The 15,046-nt window shown below is 45.9% G+C and overlaps 1 protein-coding gene across 3 annotated transcripts; it reads left to right on the plus strand.

The window, feature by feature from the left end:
* The first annotated feature begins 250 nt into the window (after positions 1-250).
* On the plus strand, positions 251-13,819 carry ISL1 (ISL LIM homeobox 1). 3 transcript variants are annotated; one of them, XM_074813274.1, is made up of 7 exons: positions 251-655; positions 768-876; positions 1,710-1,899; positions 4,910-5,169; positions 7,153-7,439; positions 8,859-9,026; positions 11,263-13,819. In XM_074813274.1, exons 2-7 carry the CDS (start codon positions 849-851, stop codon positions 11,377-11,379), a joined length of 1,050 nt encoding a protein of 349 aa, XP_074669375.1. In that variant the 5' UTR covers positions 251-655; positions 768-848; the 3' UTR covers positions 11,380-13,819. The 3 variants fall into 3 exon arrangements, with proteins under 3 accessions (XP_074669375.1, XP_074669374.1, XP_074669376.1); XM_074813273.1 differs by having other exon boundaries at positions 251-876; XM_074813275.1 differs by having other exon boundaries at positions 251-876; positions 7,156-7,439.
* The last annotated feature ends 1,227 nt before the right edge of the window (positions 13,820-15,046 follow it).

Genomic DNA, 15,046 nt, shown 5'->3' on the forward strand with positions numbered 1-15,046 from the left:
CGGAAAGGAAATAGTTGGATTAACACCACCCACCTCCCCCCCACACACACTCCACCCCCCCCCCCCCCCCCCCCAAAAAAAAAAAAAAGGAAATGGTAAATACGGCACGGCAAACCCGAGAGGGGGAAGGGGTGGAGGAGCCCGAGCGGGGCCGGGAAGGAAAATGAAAGGTGTGACGGGAGATAAGCGGCGGGGACGGAGGAGAGCGACAAGAAGAAAGTATAAAGGGAAATACAAATGAGGAGCGAGGAAAAGTTGCCTCCGAGAGCCCAAGCCGGGGCCGCCGCGCCGCCAGACGCTGAAATATGATAATCAGAACAGCTGCGCCGCGCCGCCCGCAGCCAATGGGCGCCGCGCAGGCGTGACGTCCCCGCGCATGACGTCAGGCCAATGGCGAGCCGGCTGAGTTGGAGCAGAGAAGTTTGAGTAAGAGATAAGGGCGAGGCGAGTGCCCGAGCCGCCAGCGCCCAGTCCGGCACCGCCGCGCCGCCGCACCGCACCGCGCCGCTCCCGCACCGCACCGCACCGCACCGCTTACCGCACCGCACCGCGTTGCACGGCCGGACCCCGCCGCGCCCCCGGCGCCGCGCCCCGCACCGCGCCTCACCGCGCGCCCCCTTCTCTCTCCGCAGCCCTGACAGTGTCTCCCACGCCGGTGGTGTTTTGTTTTGCCTTTTTTTTTTTTTAATTATTATTTCGAGTCTCTATTTTTTTTCTTTTGTTATTACTGCTTCTACTTTTTTATTTATTTTTATTTGTATTTTTAGCGACAGCTCTCAAACCTACTTTGGGGTCTTAAAACGAAACCGTACACCATTTCACTGTGGACATTACACCCTCTTACAGATATGGGAGACATGGGAGACCCACCAAAAAGTAAGGCGGAATTTTTACCGTTGTTGGAATAAATGTGCTGTCTATTGTAATGGTTTCAGGCAGGCGAACTGCTAAAGAGCTGAACTTCATTTGAATGGTAGAGTAGGTGCCTTTGTTGCCATGCCTGCATGCTTGCTGTGTTTTAACCTCGTAGCCTTGTATGTTAATAGCCTGGGGTCCTGCTCTCTTTTAAAGTTTGGGGAGCAGACAGGATTTAAATGGGATCTCCAACCACGGAGCCTTAAATTGTCCTCGTGCTAGACTGTGGTGAGGCTGTCTGACTCTCCAGCACCTAGTCCATCTAGGGGAATTAGCATTAGACTTGCAAAAGAGAGCAAGTGACAACCGTAATGATGTTGTTCTTGCTAGCAGTTTCGAGTCCCGTCTTCTGTGGCAAAGGGCTGAATGGGAAGCGCACCCAGCCACGCGTTCATCGTTCCAGTCAGAGCCTCTTAAAAAATGAAATCAAACATATAGGTGCTCTCCCCGTAAGGCAAAGAGTCCAAACGAGCAAACAATAAAATAAAAATAAAACGAGGGAGTTTGGAGTTTTGATTCCGTGCAAGGCTTACAAAATGAGGACCTTCACCCCGAAGACTGTTCACATCTGCATTTTAACATATGTTCCGCCTCCTTTCTAAACGAGGCAAGGTTTTGATGGCACACTTCAATTACCATCCATAAGTGTAATACTCTTTAAAAAAAAAACAAAAGAAAACAAAACAAAAAACAACACTCTCAGAGTATGCCCTATACGGGAACGACACTAGAAGTATGTTTATCTCTGTAGGAGAGTAAATGGTTAGTCAATCATGTATTTATTTTCATTTCAGAAAAACGCCTGATTTCCCTATGTGTTGGTTGCGGCAATCAAATTCACGATCAGTATATTCTGAGGGTTTCTCCGGATTTGGAATGGCATGCGGCGTGTTTGAAGTGTGCAGAGTGTAATCAGTATTTGGACGAGACCTGTACGTGCTTTGTTAGGGATGGCAAAACCTACTGTAAAAGAGATTATATCAGGTACGCCATTTACGTTGTTTAATTCTTCGGTGAGATTTTTTTTATTATTATTATTATTTTTTTACTTTATGAATCTAACAGAGGCAGAAAGAGAAAAAAAAACGTGAGAAAGAGGGTGAAAAGACAATTGGTATGTTTTTAAGTGATTTCTCCCATAGTTAGACAGGCGAGGAAAAAAGTTAAGAGTCGTCAAGTTTTTTATTCCACAGATTCAAATGTAAATTTCTGTATAAACAAAACAACATTTGAGAAGAACTACCTAGCGACCCTCCTGAGGATTTTGGCAATGCATCCTGTGATTCTAACAAAGTGGGAAATCGTAGGTAATGGAGAATATTTTCAATAGCGTAGATATTATGAGCAGCACTGAACTGATCGCTTTTTAGCACAATCTGAGAAACGCATCTCTCTGTGTTTTTGCAAAGGTATAATGGCATTCATAAGAAAGGCACTTCAAGCATGTATGCCGTAAAAATAAATACACGGGCAACTCCCCCCCGCCCCCCCCCCCCCCCGCCCCCCCTAAACTAGGCCTATCAAAAACAAAAAAGCAAAAGGAAAACAAAAACAAAACCGAAGTTTCCTTCAGAATGAAGGATCCTTTTATGGGGAAGTTAAAACCTAAACCGAAATGTTTCTTCGCTAAAATAACTGACATTTAATCTTTTTAAATATTAACCCCTTTGGTGATATCTGACTGCCTTTTCTTTCTTATCTTATCTGTACTGATGAATTAGACAGAGCAGATCAAATTGCCCATCATCTGTTCGCGAACAATTGGGTATATTTAGATAATGGAACTGCTTCCTTCCTCACATTAAAATCTGGTAACTGATAAAATGTGAGAGTTGCCAAACCTGACACTACAGTGAAACCAAACCAGGAATTTCGAGTGTCTTTATTATTTGTGCTCCTGGGTCATGCTGATCCGTTTCAGTGTCGTCTACTGGGTTTGCCAAAACAGAACTTTGTATGACACTGAGGTATGGTCAGTATTTTTTTACTGACAGTTTTGGGAGCAAGTATCTACCTAGCCATCTAAGATATCTTTTCTAGTTTCTTTGCAATTTTGAATTGAAATAAATCACTTGAGTCTTTCCTTCTCCAGTGTACAATTCATAAGCAGATCATTCCTCCAAGCCATGTTGTGACATTATTTTCAAAGTTTTACCATGGCGAAAAACAGCCCACATTTCCCCCGCCCCCCCCCCCCCCCCCCGGACATTTAAACGCACTTCGGAGCCGTGCTTTTAAACGTTGTCCTTTCACTAATTTCAGATTAAAGGAAAACGTTTGGACTGAGGTGTTCACCTACCTCCTGCTAGAACTCAGCGGGCGAAATTAAACAACGACAAAAAAAATGCAGCTCTTTTATATTAATACACAACACATTTAATTTGCTACAATTTTAAAAGTAAGATATGAGTTATGTGCAAGTCGACTTTGGATTAGACCGTGAGCCAATCTATAATTGTCAGACATGTGGACAACCCCCCCCAACTGTTGTACCTATTCATGCATACACTTTGTGATCGCTATGTTCTTCTGTCGTTTAGCTGTTTGGGGATTTTTCTTCTCAAAACCTTATATTTCGGAAACACGTAGCTCCGAATGTAGGCTTAGTACAGCTCTGTAGACATAGTAGCTAAATATGTGTGTAAAGAAACATCTCTACCCACAAGCATACCTCGCAGACAGTATCTCTAACGGAGTGTGCTGGTGAGGAAATGCGTGGGGATGAATATTAGCTCAGTTTTAGGAACAGCTTTTACAGTTCTGTGAACCGTGTGCATACACGTATGTGCGTGTGTCCGTACATTTGCGGGAAGATGTTAATTTTACTTAATACCAAGGAAGCTGGCTAAGGAGCACTCGGCGGGAGCCGAGGGACGGTGCACTTCTAGGCACCCGAGCTGGAGCGTTTTCTCCACTGATGTTCATCCACTGATGGGTAAATGTCCCCCTCTCCTCCTCGGGAGAGGAGGAACGCGCCACCCCCTCCAGAAACCCATTATTTTCCGTGTGGGTCTGTCAGCGAGAAGCTGCCCTTTCAACTCCTGCCTGTCCCTCCTCAAGGTGGGAACGCCAGGGGAGGCAGGGCAGAGAGGCGGAGGTAGGGGCAGGATGCGGAGTCAAAGCACCCAAAATGCCTTTTATTAGGGCCAGGGGAGGATAGTTACACTGCTATATATGTGAGCGCGTGTATATATAAAGGGGTGGGGGTGTGGGGGTGTGTGTGTGTGTCTGCCTATACTGTTGTATAAAGTGAACCTGGTGAGAGGGGGAAAGGAGAAGAGCCCCGGTCCCTGACAGAGCCACCCTGCCGCGTTCCAGAGGCTAAGTTGACGGTAGCCCGGGCACGCATTAAGCGGCAGAAGTCCTGAGTGGCTTCCTCGCAAAAATAATACCATTTAGTGAGGCTGGTACGTTTGTGCGTGGGTAGTGGACGGCAGCTTCGCCAGCCTCGCCTTTCCCTGCTTCACCCGGGCAGCCCGTTTCAGTCCCGGGCCAGGCTAGGTCAGGTTCCTCCGCCGTGAGGAGCGAGGGAGAAGGCAGGGAGGGCCCCTCGTCTGCATCCCGGGCGCTGGGGTAGGAGGGAGAGAGAGGTCGGCATCTCCTCGGAAAGGAAAGGGGTCGCTTTTTTTGTTTCTTCCCCTGTTCCTTCTTCCACCCCCGCCGCCCCTTCGCTCCCCCCTCTCCTTGCCCACCGGTGTGTTCGGATTCCCAGCGACTTTTACGGCTTGGGGATCAGAGCACCGGCAGCAAACGAATCCGGTTTATTCCTTTTCTCTTACGGCTTCTGTATTTTCAAGGCTTGTTAACTAGTGGACTGCGTGTGGCGCGTCTACGCGGGGCCACGGGGCTGCCCACGAGCAGGAGTGAAAACCTCTCTCTTTCTTTTTCCCCTTCCTTTCTTCTCCCCCCTCCCCTCCCGCCCTTCCCTGCCCTCCCCTTCCCCCTCCCGTGCTCTCCCTCCCTTCTCCTTCTTTCTGGGCTGGGCCCTGCTCAGGTTATACGGCATCAAGTGCGCCAAGTGCAGCATCGGCTTCAGCAAGAATGACTTCGTGATGCGCGCCCGCGCCAAGGTGTACCACATCGAGTGTTTCCGCTGCGTGGCCTGCAGCCGCCAGCTCATCCCCGGCGATGAATTCGCGCTGCGGGAGGACGGCCTCTTCTGCCGGGCGGACCACGACGTGGTGGAGCGGGCCAGCCTGGGCGCCGGGGACCCCCTCAGCCCCCTGCACCCCGCCCGGCCGCTGCAGATGGCAGGTACCGCCCGCACCCGGCGCCACGGAAGCCCGCGGGGTTTGGCGCCGCCCGGCCCGGCGCCTGGAGAGGGGGCCCTGCCGCTTGCAGCAGGTCCCGCGTCCCCGCGGAAAGGCGGCTCCGAGCGTGCGCGCCCGCGGAGAGGCGGTGGCGGCGCGCCCCGCGCCCGGGGCTCTGCCGCGGGTCCGGCTGCTGCGAGAGACGCCGGCGTACGCGGTACGCGTGAGGCGGAGACACCTGCGCAGGGGGCCGCACCCCCGCCAGCCTGCGCCCCTCCTGCTCCCGCCGCGCAGCGGGCGCGGGAGTCGCCCCCCCGGGAGCCTGAGCCGGAGAGGGACGAGCCGCTGCAGGGAGCGGGTCGGTGGCAAAGCGCAGACCCCGCTGTGCCCGGAGCATGTGGAGAAGCTGTTCTGAGCGCTGGTGGAAGCGGGGCCCGAAAAGAGATAGACTTCATAACTACAGGCGAGCACTTAGGCTGTAATTTAAAACTGTCAACAAGCTAATCTTCGGTAATTGCCTTTTAAAGTGACTCTGCCTTCTTGAAACGTTTTATGTGATTTGATGAGAATTTCGTCTTAAAACTCAGCATTGCAACTTCAGAGTCGCCCCGCCTTACAGCTTTACTTACACTTTTGGTTCTCGACGGGTACATCAGATACTCAGAGATGCTTAGCGCTAGGAAGGGTCATGTCTCTGATGCAAACTAGCCTGGACAATGCAAGGTTGGCCGGCTTTATTGCTGTGCAAGTAACTGTAACTCGAAAGGTTATTTACGAACACAGCTATGCTTAAACGGGCTCGTTTCCCGCTTCTGAGCGGCTTTCAGGTGACATATCTGCATATAGGGATAAAAAAAAAATCCTGTAGCTGATCAAGGCAAAATTTTAGAGAGATCGTGTGTGCTCCCTGTAACGTGTTTGTGCATGTCTCCAAAAGGCGTATTGTGTCGGCAGGTACAATACTGATAAGATTTGAAGCCTTCGTATTGTCTTCATCGCATTTGCTGATTTATTGTTATAATCAGAAAAGCCGGAGGCCGACTGTACAAAAGCGAGCACTTCTGAATATTAGCTAACCAGAATTTTAGCAAAAAAAAAAAAAAAAAAAAAAAAAAGGTAGTGTTTTTATTTTTCCCTTGACTGGGTCAAATTACATCTAGATAGCTACAGCTATGTAATACAGGGAAGAATAGCAGAATCACACTGTATTTTAGCTCTTGATATGACGCTACCCATAGATTTGCATTTCTTGACGGTTTCCACGAGTTGCTAGACTTGTTCGCCTTCTAAAGAATTGGTGAAACACTCATATTTTTTAAGTGTTCATCAAAAGTCGACACAAATTCACCTAGCACCTTCACTTTCTAATATAGACCTCCGTCTCCCAAGTTTTGGAACACTGGGCTCTCACAAGATTTTTCTCCACGGTTACAGTGTAGCGGATTTGGCTTGTTTTGCTTTGATTTGGAAGCATCAAACTGCCGGGAGCTGTTGTACGTTATTGCGGTCTCTGGTTAAGCTAAACTAGATTCAGTATACAAGAGGCAGACCCGAATTATAATTGATTTAAGAAGTATTCTTTCATTAATTTGGGGGTCAAAAATCTGTTTTGGTAATTTGTCAGGAAATAAATACATAAAACCCTCCCCCTCCTTTCCTAGCACACGCACACCTTGGCGAACTCGCCCTCCCCTGTCAAGTCTCACAGGTTCAAGCTTCTGTCATTAAGCGGTTTAGGGGGGTGGTTTGTTTTTGCAAATTAATTATCTGTGGAGTCAGAAATGTCAGTCCTGTCACTCCACCAGTGCATAAAGCAGAGGAGGCTGCAGGAGTTCCGATAGATCTGACTGCTTGAGTGGTCTCTGAAAGAGGGTTCATCACAGCCCCCCCGCCTCCCCCTGTCCCACCAGCTTAGATTCATAGCCTCTGCAGGCTCCCTGCTTCCTACTCATGGGGATCCTGTTCCTCCCTTCCCCTTCCCTTACAGCAGAACCTATCTCTGCCAGACAGCCAGCTCTGCGACCCCACGTCCACAAGCAGCCCGAGAAGACTACCCGAGTCCGGACTGTCCTTAATGAAAAACAGCTTCACACCTTGAGGACCTGCTATGCTGCCAACCCCAGACCTGACGCACTCATGAAAGAGCAACTGGTAGAAATGACTGGCCTCAGCCCGAGGGTCATCAGGGTTTGGTTTCAAAACAAGCGGTGCAAGGACAAAAAAAGGAGCATTATGATGAAGCAACTCCAGCAGCAGCAACCCAATGACAAAACTGTAAGTGGCTTCAGCCTCTGACCGTGCGCTGCCTTCCTTCCCAAGGAAAAACGCCTGGGCTATGAACAGCCCGGCCAGACTCTGGGGTCGGTTTGACGCTTTTGATTTTGTGGGAGCTCCCTTAAAACAAAGCAAATGATACCGTTTAACTATTAGGCGCTTGTTTCTACTGTCAGTGCAATTAAAACAGACCACAGCGAGAAGCCGATATAGGCAGCTCAAGCTAAAACGTCTTTTTGTGGGGCTAAGGATACGCAGTGGATTAGACTAACTTCACTGCAGCATGAATTGCGACCTGCCGAGCTTATGGGATGTAATAAGCCCAATCTTGTGTAATATTTATATTGCAAATGCAAAGGACTCCTTGAGGGGAAAATAATGCTTTTGCCCTCTTCAACGGTTTTACACAGGAGTAAACCCAGAAGTAAAACCCGTCAGTAAAAGGGAAATTTGGTGCATTTTCTTAGCACTTTATATACTACAATGTGCATGAGTGTCTGTCAGTGCACTTACTGTAGAAAAAGACAAATGCAACCCAAAGTTTTTGGAATTGCCATCGTGTTTACAGGTTACTTAAAATATATATAGTTCTCGCACAAAAATACATTGAGCTTTTGTCTGCGGGCATATGCACATGTGATGCACATAAGCGGAGAGCGCTGAGTTCAGCAGAGCAAACTGGCTGTCTCCATTTTAAGCCAACTTTTTTTTTTTTTTTTTTTTTTTTCCCTGTTGTTGTTAGCCCACTTGAAGAAGAGTCTGTTATTCTTCCTGTGTATATTGACTGACCTGAGAATGACTATTAATTCATAAGGCTGCCTAGTTAAGTGGAATTTAAGGAGTTTCATTTTACCCTGTTGGAATGCAATAAAACACGATGTTATTAACCCGCCTGAACAATCTATTCATCGAGGCTTGGAGTTATTTTGTACACAGTGCCTGCACCACAGGGCATACTGCGAGGGCTGAGGTTTTTGTTTTTTTTTTTTTTGAAAGAACGAGTTACTGACGTACCCCAGGTTTGCCGTGCAGTGGATATACGATCCAGTTAAGGTCACGCAGAACAAAACCAGCTTGGATGCAAAATAGAAAGGCAGTATGATTAACCGTTTCTTATGCGAGCCGTGGATCGGCAGCCAAGATACAGAGTGCTCGTGTTTAAGAAAGCTTGGGGCGGAGGGGTTATGCCTTAAGAGAAATAGGAGGATTAAAGGGAAAGAAAGTAAACTTCCACCGTGATAAATGCAGCGGGTAGAAACAGGCTGACCTAGAGTAGAATAGAGTAAGACATTCACAGCAGATTAACAAAGCAAATACAAGCGACTGTATAGATAAGATAGAAAGCAGTTTATTGACTCAGCGCTTATATACAATAAAGTTAACCAAGCTCATTAACATCTTTTGCTGGGCTGTTTACAGAATATCCAAGGGATGACAGGAACTCCGATGGTGGCAGCTAGTCCGGAGAGACATGACGGCGGTTTACAGGCGAACCCGGTGGAGGTGCAGAGTTACCAACCGCCCTGGAAAGTACTGAGTGACTTCGCATTGCAGAGTGACATAGACCAACCTGCTTTTCAGCAACTAGTAAGTCGCGGTTCTCAGCCGGGGCAGGCCAGCCTGTACCCGGGCCAGAGCAATGGGGGGATTCGCTGAACGTGCCGAATACCCTCAGAGAGATGAGCAATCCAGACTAGCCGGGTTTTCCTGAAATTGCAAGGTGAGCATGGTGGCACTCTGTAAATGTGTCGAACTGAACTGATTTAATAGGGCTTGGTGCAAAATCTACCTTAGTACACAGCAGAGCTCTTGCCGAGTTGAGTGGAAGCTGGATAAGGCCTGACCCAGGTCTGAGACTAACTCAGATCACACACTCTTGAAAACTGAAAGCATCTCTATACAGAGAACTAGAATATTCTTCACGTGTCATTTAATTGTGTGTACATTTGAGAAAGAATTTTCTAAAATTCATCTCTACCACCTTCGGACCGACTTTGCCTTTATACTGTAGGGTGGATTTTAAATATATGATTACAATGTCAGCCTGTGCCCTTGTTTTGTCGCACAAACGTGAGTACCTTAATTAAGTTTTTGAAGTCCTTGTTTTAAGTATGTACCTCTACATATAACTTTATCTATATATACGTATATACACACAAGAATATAAAACCTACATTAAATGTTGTATTTTAGAAAGAGAATTATTAATACATATTCTCGTGAAAAATTCAAACAGTATAATAAACTGCCTTAAGCAGAAAGAAAACAGACCTTTTAGAATAAACTCTGTTCTTAACTCACTTCCTTACGCCTACGTCATTTGGCAGCTCATATGGGACCATATCATCACACAGGCCCAACAAGGTGAATTAAGGACAATTTCCTTACCTAAGTGTGTTAAAACCAGATCTTTAAAATACTAAGATACGTTGTGTATGTTTGTTTCTTCAGTGATTCAAAATAATACTTAGTGATGAAAAATTAACATATAGTCCCTTTTTGATCCATTGGGCATATTTTTGACATGGAACAATGGAAGATAGAGGTTTGTAACCATGTCTAGAACTGTTTTCAGACCTTTTCAGTTTAGTGTCACACTCTCTTGCAGGATTGTTTTTCTTTTGCCCCGTGGCAGGCTGCAGCATGCTTTCCTCCCCTGGCACACCGTGCTTGCTCGGGAAGCTGTAGCACAGCAGCAGGGCTGTTTGCATCATCTTACCTCTAGAGCAACCACTGGTATTCCTGCTTTAATCAAGCTGTCAAGCATACACAAGAAAAATTGATCTCCTTTGGCTGCCTTACTTGTTGTGCCTTAACAGAATAGTAGACTTTAAAAACTTTTGATGCAGGGAATTTTTGTATGAATTAGTTCTAAAAAATACCAACAAAACAACCTAAACCAAATAACCTGTGGAATGGAAAATGAATAGTCCAAATACACACATGCATATGGGTAGGTACATCATTAGATAGACAGATGAACATTGATATATATGGGTCATAATGTCTGATACTGAAAAGAGTTAAAGAATTGTAGATGGAACAGACAGTTCATCGACCGTTCAAGGCACGTCTGTAATCTGGAAAGGGCCTTAATCACAGGATTGGCCCGCTAAATAGGTGCCAAAGAAATGCTTTTGGATCAGCAAAGCTTCACCCTTCAAATCATGTCTTTTCCCAACTCTGCTCCTAAACTAACGGGAGCCGCGGGGCACATTAGGATGGAGAAGTGTGACCTTTTTTATCAAACTGACTCTCGTTAAAAAGAGATAGCACCCGCTTCACATCACAAACGAAAGAGGATGGCTTGTTTCAAATGTCTTCTGCTCCTGGATGCTCCTTCCAGGTTTATTTTAGTATGTGCACAAAAGGGGAAAAAAGTAACGTTGCAGTTTTGTGTCAAAAAAACACATGCACTCTTAAATAATTGACTAGAACATCCTGTTGGAATTGCCACTCTTGCAAGACAAGGAAGAAGGCCTCATTAGTAAGTTTGGTTGGTTTGTTTGTTTATTTGCTTGATTATTCAGTCTTTTTTTTTTTGTGGGTTGTTTTTTTGTGGTTTTTTTTTTTTTAAACCTGCTTTTTTTTTTTTTTTTGCGGTGATTTGACCAAAGGCTTGAAGAAGATTCCTGTGAAGTCAATGGGGAAGCTAAACAAAGAAATAGTGACACAGCCTCCCCTGGAGATGTATCAGGCTGTTTGGCTGCATGCCTGTGTATTTATTTTTGCGTTCTTGTTCGTCTGTGCATTTTCTTTCATTGTTACAGTTGAAACAAAACTTCTTTTTTTTTTTTTTTTTTTTTTTTTTTTTTCCCGGCAGGTTAATTTTTCAGAAGGAGGACCCGGTTCCAATTCTACTGGAAGTGAAGTAGCATCAATGTCTTCTCAGCTGCCAGATACGCCCAACAGCATGGTAGCCAGTCCTATTGAGGCATGAGGAACATTCATACAGATTTCTGTGTTGTTGTTTCTGCCCTTACCCTCGTACTTGTTGGAGAGAGTGGGAAAGTGATCGCGTTGGGACTCCGAAATTTAGGGGGAAAAAGTATTTAACAACCCTGTAATGAACCTAGCAAGAAACCGCTCCATGAAATGAACGGAGTCATGTTTGAAAAGACAAGGTAATATGGTAGCAACACTGTGAAGACAATCATGGGATCTTACTAGAATAAATACTAAAAAACAAAAAAACAAAAACAAAACAAAACAAAAAACACAAAAAAACCCAAACCCCGCGCTGTTCAGTGATCAGAGGAAGATCGAAAAGACGTTTTCAAAACGTAAAGGATTTGTACTCGTGGATCTCAAAAAAAAAAAAAAAAAAAAAAGTGAAAAAAATTATCTTTTTATTTGACTGCACGTCTTAGGGAGAAACCAAGGTAGAGGGACTTTCTATCCAGTCCCTCCCAATCCGAATGGTGCTGTTTCTATATTGGTGATTGCCTTGCCAAAAGGAGCTCCAGTAGGTTTTCCATCACCAGAAAAGAGACGATTTAACCCTGCATTATTGAAAGATTCATTGCAGGAAGGTGGAGCTGCATTGGTTTGCAATGTTGTTTTTAGTTGACTCTTAACAAGGGGTTGTTTCCTGGGTCTCTTCTAGCATGTACTGTAGCGGGGTTTTGATTTTGTTTGGTTGCGATCTATCAAGTCTGAAGCGATTAAAAATAGGTTTTTGAATTTCTCTTTAAAAACCAGTTTATAAAAGCATTGCAACAAGGTATACCTCTATTTTGCCACAAAGCGTCTCGGGATTGTGTTTGAAACGTGTCCGTCCAAGAACCTTCCCCTCCCCCAAAGATGTGTATAGTCATTGGTTAAAACGACTGTTTCTCTCTCTCTCTCTCTCTTTCTCGCTCTTTCTCTTTCTCTCTTTCTCTCTCAATCTCTCTCTCAATCTCTCTCTCTCTTAAAAGAAAAAAAAAAGTAAAAAAAAGAGTAAAAAGTAAAAAGAAAAAAACACTTTTTTTTGTTTGCTCTTACATGGCAAAATTATAAAGTAATTTATTATTTATTATCGGAAGACTTGCCACTTTTCATGTCATTTGACTATTTTTTTGTTTGCTGAAGTAAAAGAAAAAAAAAGGAAAAAAAAAAAAAAAAAAGAAAAGATTGTACCGTGGTCTTTGAATTATATGTCTAATTCTATGTGGTTTTTGTCCTTTTTTTTTTTTTCTTAAATATTATGTGAAATTAAACCGCCATATGTAGAATTATTATATCTTCAGGACTATTTCACTAAATAAGCGTTTGGAATAGAGAAAATAATAATAATATTAATATTAAATAATGAACAAAGTTCCCTCTTTTAAATATTTACAAGTTAGCAGCTAAAATACCTGAAATAAAATATTGCATGCAAAGCAGGTCGTTAGTGAATAAAAGGAGTGTGATATTTTATTGCAAGTATTAACGACCAGCTTGTAAATTTCCGTTTCAACAACTATATCAGGGCTAGTTGAATGCCTTAGCTTTCAATCGATAACGTTAGAAACTCTCTTGTTCCCCGCCCCCCCCATCCCTTGCTCTTAAAAGTGATATTACTCTAGGCATGATCCGACATAACGTTAAGACATCTAAAGAACTAGGAGCTCAGGCTTTTTGCTGAGTTCCGTTATTTTTTAAAAATAATAAAAAGAAAGTGCTGTATACCAAAGCCTCGTTGTTGAGATTGTTGAAGTGACCTGTACTTTAAGTATAAGCTGATAAAGGGGATGCTTTTTTGCTTAACAAGTCAAGTATGACCATTATTTATCAATGTCTGCTGTCAAAACGATTGAAAAATGCTGCAGGAGGAATAGGTTGTGGGGATATTGCTGTGAAATTGCACGAATGGTGTTCCTTATTTTCTGTCGACTTCCCTCTCTTCACTCCCTTTTTTCTTCCTTTTTTTTATTTGCGGGGGAGTGGGTGGTGAAAGCTAGAAACGTGGGCGATTTCTTAGGGAAAAATAGAAAGAAGAAAAAAAAATAGGAAAGGGTTGTTTTTGCTCCAGTCCAAGTACTCTGTAGTGCTCCCGGCCAGCACAAGACAAAAGCTCCCTTTAAAAACCCTTAACAAGTGGAATATACAGAGATTTTTAGTCTGACAAAGACAAGTTGGTTTGCATGACAGTTACTCCGAACCCTAATGTTTTCTTAACATAACCTTCTTTTTCCTCCCTCCTCACCGTCTCAGCCCACCACTGAGCAAACTCAGCTATAGAGACAAACCATTTCGACAGTACAGAGAACATTAAAAAAAAAAAAAAAGGTTAAAAGTCTAATACAAGGATTTCAATCATCCTGATTAGAAACTGGATTCATTTTGTATGCTCAAGTGTAATACATTTTTGAGTACTTGATAAATATTTAAATAAATATGAAATCTACCTTAAACTGTGTGTTCAGTAACTCTTGTGTTTTCATGCAGGATCAGAGGCTTGGTACGACGCTTCGGGGGGCGGGAGGGAGAAAGGGTGTCATTTTTGCCCGGTGGTCTAACGTGTAAGTTGTTTGAGTCGCTTACTGACGGCAGGGGGTTAAAGGGGGAGTCTGGAGACCGAGTCTCAGACTCGGGGTGGGGGGTGTGTTCTTAATGGGCGCTGAAAACCTGTAAGGTTAGGGCACACGGGGGCCTTTGCGTTCGCCCTTTATGGCCTGGATTCTAACGTGTAGATGGGAAGAGCGACCACTCCGCCGGGAGAGGCGCAGGGTTACGCCGGGGCGAGGGTGACCCCGCGGGAGAGCAACCTGCACGCCGGGGCGTTTCTGAGATCCGCCCTCCCTCCCCCCCCCCCTGCATCTCCCCAGGGCAAGACCTTCCGAACGGGAAGGTCTGTCGTCTCCGAGCGCCCCGCAGAAAGGGAAGACGAATTTCGGCTGTCGCTCCTTGCGAGGGGGAAGGCCCCCCCAGCCCTGCGCGGGGTCGGGGCTGCGCTGCGCGGCGCCCCGCGGTCCCGGCGCGCCCTCCCGATGGCTGGGGCTGCCGACGAGATAAGCGTCCCACCGGGAGGCAGGGTTTTGTGTTTGGGCTGCCGACGGAGAGCCTTGCTCCTCAAAGCACACAGGGCAGCGTGACTTCGGAGGGCTGCAGCCGCGCTCCGATTCCTCGGTTCTGCAGAGGGCTGCGGGCGGGAGCCCCACTCGGGATGTGCCTGCACCCCTCACGGAGGGCCTGAGCCCCCCCAGCCTTCCCAGGGAGTGCTGTGGTCGCCTCTGTGGCGGCCGTTCGGGGGTCTCCGCGCTCCCCCGGCCACCGCCACCCTGATCCGGCCCGCCCTTCTGCGCAGACCTGCGGCCCCTGGGTCACACCGCAGCCTGCCCCCTCGAAACTTCAGCTAAACAAACATCGTTTTATTTTAAGATTATTTCTTTTGCGGGGAGGAGAGGGTTCTTTCATGGCTTTTGGTTCCCTTTTGCATTTCATATATTTGTGGCATATTTCTTCCCTCCCCCAAACCTTTGAGTACTATCCGCCGTGGAGCAAATAGAGACAAACTTTCAGGCGGTCCCTCCTAGCACCTTCAGGAGAACACCCTTCCTGAGCTCTGGCAGGAGGATTTGTGCAAGCGAGAGAAAACATCCTCTTCATGAAATGAGTGTCCTTATAGTGCTCTGTGCAGG

The sequence above is a fragment of the Strix aluco genome, chromosome Z, assembly GCF_031877795.1.
Source record: "Strix aluco isolate bStrAlu1 chromosome Z, bStrAlu1.hap1, whole genome shotgun sequence".
In the NCBI taxonomy this organism is placed as follows: domain Eukaryota; kingdom Metazoa; phylum Chordata; class Aves; order Strigiformes; family Strigidae; genus Strix; species Strix aluco.